At 61.1% G+C, this 9,344-nt stretch overlaps 1 protein-coding gene and 1 long non-coding RNA gene across 2 annotated transcripts in view; one reads left to right on the forward strand and one right to left on the reverse strand.

The window, feature by feature from the left end:
• Positions 1-2,900: 2,900 nt before the first annotated feature.
• Positions 2,901-4,213, forward strand: LOC106896586. Its single transcript, XR_001413642.1, has 4 exons — positions 2,901-3,149; positions 3,402-3,485; positions 3,614-3,709; positions 4,105-4,213. It is a non-coding gene; the product is annotated as an uncharacterized LOC106896586 (long non-coding RNA).
• A 196-nt stretch (positions 4,214-4,409) lies between these two features.
• The window catches only part of LOC106896584 (cholesterol side-chain cleavage enzyme, mitochondrial), a 13,600-nt gene continuing 8,665 nt past the window's right edge, over positions 4,410-9,344 (reverse strand). The window contains exons 6-14 of the mRNA XM_014956677.1: positions 9,242-9,341; positions 8,664-8,819; positions 7,395-7,594; positions 6,303-6,506; positions 5,666-5,826; positions 5,422-5,588; positions 5,184-5,262; positions 4,811-5,002; positions 4,410-4,700 (exon numbers count right to left, since the gene is read on the reverse strand). Of these exons, the coding sequence (XP_014812163.1) occupies positions 4,575-4,700; positions 4,811-5,002; positions 5,184-5,262; positions 5,422-5,588; positions 5,666-5,826; positions 6,303-6,506; positions 7,395-7,594; positions 8,664-8,819; positions 9,242-9,341 (1,385 nt within the window). The 3' untranslated portion in view covers positions 4,410-4,574. The remainder of the gene's footprint in view (positions 4,701-4,810; positions 5,003-5,183; positions 5,263-5,421; positions 5,589-5,665; positions 5,827-6,302; positions 6,507-7,394; positions 7,595-8,663; positions 8,820-9,241; positions 9,342-9,344) is intronic.

Consider the following 9,344-nt stretch of genomic DNA (forward strand, 5'->3'; position numbering starts at 1 on the left):
GGCTGGGAGCGGGGGGACGGGGGAGCTGGAGGCACGTGGCTCTGACCAGCCAAGGTCCTGGCTGCCAGGATCTTCTCTGCAGCCCAGCAGGGCAGGGAGGGATTCAGGAGGCTCAGCCTGAGAAGATGTAGACCCCCAGCATCAGACCCCCCCACCAGCATCACCCAGCAAGGTGTTCCCCAGCCGCACGGGTGCTAAAAAACCCCAGGCTCATCTGTATAAAACATTCATCCCTCCTTTATTCTTCGCCACCTCCCTTCTTCTAAAGACCTGTAAAGCCCCATAAGGCTCAGAGCTTGAGGTTGACCCCCAGCTCCGCCCCTGCTCCACACCACGTCCTTGGGAGAGATTCTTCACCACCTCCCTTCTTCTAAAGACCTGCAAAGCCCCATAAGGCTCAGAACTTGAGGTTGACCCCCAGCTCTGCCCCTGCTCCACACCACGTCCTTGGGAGAGTTGTTTTTCCACCAAAGGGGTGGTAGAAAGAGATGGGGAAATGGGGGTTGGAGGGGGAGGTGGGCAGATGGAGGGAAGAAAGTTTGGGGGGACAGGAGAGAAGCATGGATAATTGGAGAAGAGAAGGATGGATAGAAGGATGGATGGATGAAGAGTAGAAGGATGGTTGTAGAGTAGGATTGGTGGTTGGAGAGTAGAAGGATGGGTGGATGGATGGATGGATGGAGAGTAGAAGGATGGTTGTAGGGTAGAAGGATGGATGGTTGTAGAGTAGAAGGATGGATGGATGGAGAATAGAAGAATGGATGGATGTGAGAGTAGAAGGATGGATGGTTGGAGAGTAGAAGGATGGGTGAATGGATGGAGAATAGAAGAATGGATGGATGTTGGGATGGATGGATGGGGAACAGAAGGATGGACAGCTGGAGAAGAGGATAGATGGCAGGAGAAGGATGGTTGCAGAAGAATGGCTGGGGAAGAGAAGGAGGGATGGAAGGATGGATGGATGGATAAGGATAGATGGCAGGAGAAGGATGGTTGGAGAAGAATGGCTGGGGAAGAGGAGGAGGGAGGAGGGATGGAAGGATGGATGGATGGATGGATGGATGGATGGATGGATGGATGGATGGATGGATGAGGAAGAGAAGGATGGAGATTGCAAGAGGAGGGGAAGACCTGGATGTTTCTTAGCTCCTTCATGGTGGGTCTGACAGATTTCCTCAGCTGAGCTCTTGGTGTTGGGGGCAGCCCTGGCTGGCAGCAGGGTGCCAGCAGCTCTGCTCTGGGCTGGCAGGAGGTAGGCAGCTACCGCCTGGCGCTGAAGCGGATGGCGGGGGACCTCCTGTCCCTGCGCCAGCATGTCACCAGCCTAGAGGTGGAGAACGGGCACCTGCGGCGCAGCCTGGCCTCGCAGGAGGAGCTGGGCCACTCTCTGCTGGCCGACGTGGACCTGGATGTCATGACCCGGGAGGAGCTGCTGGATAGGCTCAGTGCGTGACAGGGAAGGGGGGGAGGGTGGGTGGAAACTGGGGGACCCCTCTCCCTGGCACAGTGGAGGGGACCACACCGTCCCCTGGCCAGGTGACAAACGCATGGCACGGGCTGTTGCAGCCACCCTCAAGCGCAAGCTTGTGGCCAGCACAGCGGAGATGAAGAGGTTGAAGGACCGTGTCCAACGGCTGCAGAACGAGCTGATCCGGGTATGGACACCAGCAGAGGCTCCCTGAGGGGTGGGGTGGGATTGGAGGAGCAGGGGGGGACAGCAGTCAGAACACCACAACACCCCCATAGCCAAGCAAAAGCCTGAGAGACCCAGGACCCCCACTCTGAGGGTCTCCCAGCCCTACAAGGAACGCCCCAAGGGTTGAGGCTCGTCACGGAGGTCCCTGGGGGTTTTTCCCCTTCTACCCCTGCCAGAAAAATGACCGGGAGAAGGACCTGCTGCTGCTTCAGCGAGCCCACCAGCAGCAGCAAGCCACCCTGAGGAGGTGCCAGGAGAAGGTGGCCAAGACAAAGGGCCTGGAGGAGACAGTGCGGCAGCAGGAGAAGGTGAGCTGGGGGATATGAGAAAGGCAGGTTGTAGGGGGCATGAGATTGTGGAGCAGACGGGACCCCCTGACCCATTCCCACCTCTCCACGAGGATCACCCAGTCCCAGGACCGCGGTGGCTGGGGAGATGTGATGGTCACCACAGCCTGGCTTTGAGCTGGTGACATGGGACATGCTCTGTCCCGCAGGTGATCGAGGCGATGGAGCGGGTGCTGCAGGAGAAGCTCACTGGGGCCACCAGGAGCACTGAGAAACCAGCGGGTGGGTGCAAGTGGTGACAGGGTGGACCCATATAGATCTGCTGGGTTCCACTGGTGGCCATCCCCTTCTGATGGCTTGCACCATGGGGTGGTTTGTGGCAGGGGGATTAGAAGAGGTCCTGAGCCCCCATCCCTGGGCACTGGGGAGGTGGGACCTTTCTCCTAGCCCCCATCTCTGCACGGAGGGGGGTGTAGGACACATCCTGGTGGCCACCTCACCCCATCCCACAGGTGAAGCCCTCTCCGGGGAGGTGTACGCCGCGCTGCTGGCTGAGAACCGCAGGCTGCGGGAGGAGCTGGCGAGACCCCCCCAGCCCTCTCCCCACATCGCCCCACGGCCCCCAGCCTTGACGGTGAGACCCGGGAGGGGGACATGGTGCTGGGGTGGGGGGACAGAGCTGTAGAACCCCATAAAGCAATGCTTGGGGTAACCAGGCATGATGGGGACATCACCCAGGTGGCATCTCCGGCACTGTGGGGTGATAGCCACACCCGTGGCTTTCTCCCCCCATGAGCAGGGGGTGGGAAGGGGGGGTTATTCCACCCCTCCTCCTCCCCCCCCCCTTGTTGTTTTTCCCCACTCCTGCTCATCTCGTGGGTCACAGCATGGGGTGGTTTGTGTCGGGGGGACCAGAGGAGGTCCTGAGCCCCCTGTTACCCATCCCCGGGCATGGGGAAGGTGGGACCTTTCTCCTAGCCCCCATCTCTGCACGGAGGGGGGGTGTAGGACACATCCTGGTGGCCACCTCACCCCATCCCACAGGTGAAGCCCTCTCCGGGGAGGTGTACGCCGCGCTGCTGGCTGAGAACCGCAGGCTGCGGGAGGAGCTGGCGAGACCCCCCCAGCCCTCTCCCCACATCGCCCCACGGCCCCCAGCCTTGACGGTGAGACCCGGGAGGGGGACATGGTGCTGGGGTGGGGGGACAGAGCTGTAGAACCCCATAAAGCAATGCTTGGGGTAACCAGGCATGATGGGGACATCACCCAGGTGGCATCTCCGGCACTGTGGGGTGATAGCCACACCCGTGGCTTTCTCCCCCCATGAGCAGGGGGTGGGAAGGGGGGGTTATTCCACCCCTCCTCCTCCCCCCCCCCTTGTTGTTTTTCCCCACTCCTGCTCATCTCGTGGGTCACAGGGTGCTTTTGGAGGCACGGAGAAGCTGTCTCTGCTGGCCAGGCTGGAGGAGGCACAAGCCCGTGGGAGGGTGCTGGAGAGGCAGGTGGGCATCAACTTTCCAGCACCTCACTTGATGGTGGGGGGCTTGGGGTGGGGGGGGGACACCTCTGTGTTTCCCCCCTCTCCCCAAAATGTCTTGGAGAGAGCAAGCCTGGTTTGGGTCTGTCCCAGTTGGAGGAGGCAGCAAGGAGGTGGGGACGGGAGAAGCAGGAGCTGGGCACCCGTCTGCTGGAGCAGGAGCATGGGTTCCCCCACGACCCCACCTCGGTGAGCACCTGGGGGCTGGTGGGACACACACACACCCCAGGACCACCCCACATGGGGTTGGTGTTTGCTGCCAGGGGCTGGGAGTGAGGGGTCTAGAGCCGTCCCACTGCCCCCAGGCAGATGGGGTGGGGGAGATGGGGAGGGGGGGATCTCCATGTCCCATCAAGGGGGATTTGCCTCAGATCCCCTGGCCAAGGTGGTCCCTAGGTTTTCAGACACCACCCCCAACATTCCTAGGAAGCCCCCCCAGGGTGACACAATATCCCCCCCCCGACCCCAGACCCCCTTATGGCACTTTTCGGATGCCCCCAAGGGGAGTGGGGAGGGGAAGGAAGAAGGTGGGGATGGATTTATGGATTTACAGCTCCCCAAGATCTTTTCCCCTTCCTCAGCAGAACCTGCTGGCCATCTCCACGGCCACCCCGAGAAGACCCCAGCCCCTGGCACACCCCCTGCCCTAAACCCACCCCCGGCGAGAGAGAGACCAAGAAACCCAGCGCTGGCAAAAAAGGAGATGGTGGTTTTTTTGGCACGATGTAGAGGATGGAGTAAATCAGAGGCGAAGCGAAACGTTAGAGGGTGTTGGGGGAATGTGGCTGCGGTCGGTCCCCAGGGTGGGGGGACGAAGGGGGGGGTGTTAGAGGGTTGCTCTGGTTTATCTCCCCCACCCCCCCTCCCCGTGGTGTAACCACAGCCTTGAGCGGGCTGGAGCGAAGGCAGGGATGTGCCAAGCCAAGGTTGTGGCCGTGAAAGCGTCCCAGTTGTCCCCCAGATCCCATCCCCGGGATGGAGTCTGGCCGGGAGGAGATGTTGGGGATGACACCCCCCCCCAAAAAACTGGGTGTCAACCCGGGATGGGGCTCTTTCACACCACCTGGGACTCGAGCGGCCGTAAGGTCAGGTAGATGGGTTTGTCTGGGATGAGGATGAGGTCAAACTTGGTCCCCACTTCCACCGCTCTCATGGTTTCGATCTTGAAGTTCTCCAGGATCTGGGGCGGAGGAGAAAAGAGCAGATGGAAAACGTTGGAGGTACCAACACCCTCTGCCACCTCCCCAGGTCCCTTCCCCTCCATGGTGTCCCCATCAGCGGGATGCTCACGTGCATGAGGAAGAGCTGCATCTCCAGCTCAGCGATCCGGCGTCCCAGGCACTGGCGGGGTCCAAAACCAAACCCCAACCCCTTGAAGTGTTTGGGACCCGCTGCCAACCACCGCTGGGGGCTGAACTTCTCCGGCTTGGGGAAGACCTCGGCGTCCCGGCCCATGGCGTACAGACCGACCTGCACCAGCGTCTGGCAAGGGGGTAGAAAGGATTGGTCCCAATGGGGCTGGGCTCCCCACCACCACCTGGGGTGCAGGTCCAGCCCAAATGAGCCCCGCAGATGCTCCCTCCAGGTCAACCACCCAAGTCCCACCTCCACCCCATGTGAAGAGGGGTTTGGGTGAGGAGGGGATCCCAGTGGCCGTGCTCACCTTGGGGGGGATGCGGTAGTCCTGGAGGATGACCTCCTGCATGGTGTACCTCTGCAGGGTCACCGCCACCGGGTGCAGCCTGGGGAGGGGAGACAGGACCCACAGAACTCATTTTTGGGGACAGCCTGGCCCACCCATGTCCCACCTCGACACACGACACCTCAGCAGCACCAGATTTGGGGAGGAAAGGGGCTGGGGGTGGGTTTTTTGGAGGGGGGGAATGAGGTGTCTTCCTCACCTGAGCGTCTCCTTGATGGCAGCTTTGAGCAACCGGATGGTTTTCAGCATCTTCACCCTGTCCCCTGCTGCCTCTCGCTTGGCGGCCAGGACCTCTGCCCGTAGCTGCTCCTGGACCCCCGGGGACCGTGCCAGCTCGAACATGGCCCACTGCAGCGTCATGGAGGTCTGGAACGGGGCACAGGAGCAAAGCTCGACACCAGCCAGGACCTTCTCCCTGCCCAACGACCCTGCCTGCTCCTTACCGTGTCCACCCCGCCTGCCATCATCTCGGTGACGCTGGCCTTGATGTCATCCAAGGGCAGCTTGTCCTGCATGATGAGGCTGCAGAGGATGCCCATGTACTCCTTGGTGCTCTTGCGTTGCAGCCGCAGGTCCCGGTAGACGTTTTGGATGCATTTGTCCGCTGAGGAGACACGGTGGGCATGGCCTTCCTCCTCCCAGGGCCACGGTGGAGGAGGGAGGCACCAGATGTGGCACCTTAGGACATCACTGCCCCATGCCGGTGGCTTTTCTGGCACAGTTGTCCCTGCAGCAACCTGGGACGGTGGTCCCTGGATGTGGCTGGGTGGGCACAGAGGATGCCCCAGGGGAAGACACCCCCCCAGGAAGGTTGTCCCAGATGCCGAAAGCTCTCCAAGCCCACAAGCCCCTCTGGTAGACTTTCTCCCCTTAATGTGATGCCCACCAGTTGCCCTTCATTGTTCCTGGATGGTTCCCCACTGCTCCATCTCACAAGCTTCAGATGTGGAAAGCCTTCCTGGCCTTGGTGGCCCCAGGAGAAGGTCTCCAGGCTGGTGAGATGATGCTGCATTATGAAGCCAAGCCCTCAAAGGGACCTTGGGTGATGCACAGAGGTCTCAGGAGAGGAGGAGCACTCACCCTGGGTGAAGATGGCATCCCAGGCCCAGACATGGTCCCGCCATGTCTTGGCGTTGAGGTGGCGGAGGAGGGTGGGTGGCAGGTAGAGCATGGGGGAGGTGGTGTGGAACATCAAAGTCACGGCGTCGATGAAGCGCTGGGCCTCGGGGTCCACGAAGTCCTGCAGCAACCCTAACCGCTCCCCGTACAGCACGTGGCACACGGCTGCAAGCACAGCACCCATCAGGCTACCTGCCCAGGGGGGCATCCTGTCCCCATCCCCCCCGCCATCCCATGGCCAACTCCAGCCTTTCCACGGCTACAGGGACCTGGTATGGCCTCCTGCTCGCTCTGAGCACCATGGGGCCATAGAGGCACCCCTTGCCTACCAGCTGATGACCAGTAGATGGTAAAACACTGTTTTATCAAAGGGGTTGAGTTGTTCTCTACTACTCTGGAGAGAGGCCGTCCCTCTAGACCCTACAGCTTTGGGGGAGAAGCTTCTTTGCCCCTCACTGAGGATGAAGTTGGGGGAAAGCTGGGGTCCGGCAGAGGGCCAGGAGATGCTGGGAGGGCTGGAGCCCCTCTGCTGGGAGGGGGGGCTGAGAGAGTGGGGGGGTGTCCAGCCTGGAGAAGAAGGCTCCGGGGAGACCTTCCAGCCCCTTCCAGTCCCTCAAGAAGGGGGGCTCCAGGAAAGCTGGGGAGGGACTCTGGATGAGGGAGGGGAGCCCTAGGAGGAGGGGGAAGGGTTGGAAACTGGAAGAGGAGAGATGGAGCTGAGCTGTGGGGAAGAACTTGTTTGGTGTGAGGGTGGTGAGAGCCTGGCCCAGGTTGCCCAGAGAAGCTGTGGCTGCCCCATCCCTGGAGGGGTTCAAGGGCAGGTTGGAGGGGGCTTGGAGCAACCTGGTCTGGTGGGAGGTGTCCCTGCCCAGGGCAGGGGGTGGCACTGGGTGGTCTTTGAGATCCTTCCCACCCAAACCATTCTATGATTCTATGAAATACAGCGTGTGACCCATCTCGGGCACCTTCCAAAGAGGTTTTTTCAGGGAGGGACACCTCTGAGAAGGACTCAGCCCAGGTTTGGGTTGGGGTGGCCGGTCCCCTGGCACTCACACTCCAGGGCGAAGCGGAAGAGCTCGTGGGTGAAGTCGGCTGTCCAGCGATCCCGGCCGCTCTTCCCCACCTGGGCTCGCGCCCGCCGGACAAAGTCCTCGCCCACCTCGCTCAGCAGGGGCACGAAGCCCTCCACCACCTCTGGCGACAGCACCTCCTTGTTCAGCATCAGCCGGTCCGAGCGCCAGGCCTCCCCTGTCCTGCAGGACAACAAAGTAGGGGTGGCGGGTCAGCAGCATTTCCCCCCCATTCATCCATTGCACCCATCCATCCACCCACCCCATCCATCCATCCACCCCATTGCATCCATCCACCCACCCCATCCATTCCATCCATCCATCCATCCATCCATCCATCCATCCATCCATCCCATTCATCTCTTCATCCACCCCATCCATCCACCCCATCCATTCCCATCCCTCCCTCCCTTCATCCATCCATCCATCTCTTCATCCACCCCATCCATCCATCCATCCATCCCATCCATTCCCATCCCTCCCTCCCTTCATCCATCCATCCATCTCTTCATCCACCCCATCCATCCATCCATCCATCCCATCCATTCCCATCCCTCCCTCCCTTCACCCATCCATCCATCCATCCATCCATCTCATCCATCCACCCAATCCATCATCCCTTCATCCATCCATTGCATCCATCCACCCCATCCATCCCTCCATCCATCCATCCATCCATCCATCCATCCATCCATCCATCCCATCCTTCCACCCATCTATCCACCCCATCCATCATCCCTTCATCCCTTCATCCATCCATCCATCCATCCAGCCATCCATCCCCCCTGCAGAGTATCCCACCCCCCAAACCACACGTCCCCATCACCCTCTTGATGCTCCAGCTTCCTACCACCCCGTGCGTGGGGGCTCCTGGGATAGGATCTGGGACCCCCCCATTTTTAGGGGACACCCTCTCTTGACTCACTTGAGGAGAACACCGTAGGGCTTGTTGCGGTAGTCGCGATAAGCCACCCAGGGGGGGACGCTGAAGCGCTCGGGCAGTGTCCCCTCCGCCTGGAAGAGGGTGGCAGCGTCCCGGGGGCTGATGATGTTCACGCTCTCGTAGACACCCAGCTTCTCCCTGTCAGGGTAGGGCCATCCATCCATCCATCCATCCATCCATCCCACCCTCCAAACCACACGTCCCCATCACCCTCTTGATGCTCCAGCTTCCTACCACCCCGTGCGTGGGGGCTCCTGGGATAGGATCTGGGACCCCCCCATTTTTAGGGGACACCCTCTCTTGACTCACTTGAGGAGAACACCGTAGGGCTTGTTGCGGTAGTCGCGATAAGCCACCCAGGGGGGGACGCTGAAGCGCTCGGGCAGTGTCCCCTCCGCCTGGAAGAGGGTGGCAGCGTCCCGGGGGCTGATGATGTTCACGCTCTCGTAGACACCCAGCTTCTCCCTGTCAGGGTAGGGGTTGGGGGGGGTCAGCCCCTCACCCTGGGCCCCCCCTTCCTGCACCTTCTTCACCTCCCCAAATCAACCACCTTCCCCCAGCACCCCCTCCCCCAAAATCCTGCCCGTGGGTCCCATCACAGGGGACACAGTGGCTCAGCACCAGAGAGGATCAGGCCCCCCCAGGGTTCAAGGAGGCACAATGTGGGGGTGCTGGAGTGTCCCCCCCCAACCACCAAGGAGTTTGGGGGGTGGGGGGATGGGCAGACCCCCTCTCATCCCGCACCGTGGCATCACCCCCCCCTCCTATTTCCCCCCCTCCCTCGACTTTTTCCTGGATCAGGGCTGGGAATAGCAGACTGGGAAACTGGAGGAAATGGGGAGGGGGGGTAGGGGTGGGGGAGGAACCGGGACCAGAGTCCACCTCACCTGTAAATGGGCCCGAACTGCTGGAACTTGCGAGCCATGATGTGATGGACGTTGTGGAAGCCACCTTCTTGCCAGAAGCGGTAGAGGTTGAGCCAACCCCCCC

Source organism: Calidris pugnax, unplaced genomic scaffold (assembly GCF_001431845.1).
Source record: "Calidris pugnax isolate Ruff unplaced genomic scaffold, ASM143184v1 scaffold265, whole genome shotgun sequence".
Taxonomy (NCBI): Eukaryota; Metazoa; Chordata; class Aves; order Charadriiformes; family Scolopacidae; genus Calidris; species Calidris pugnax.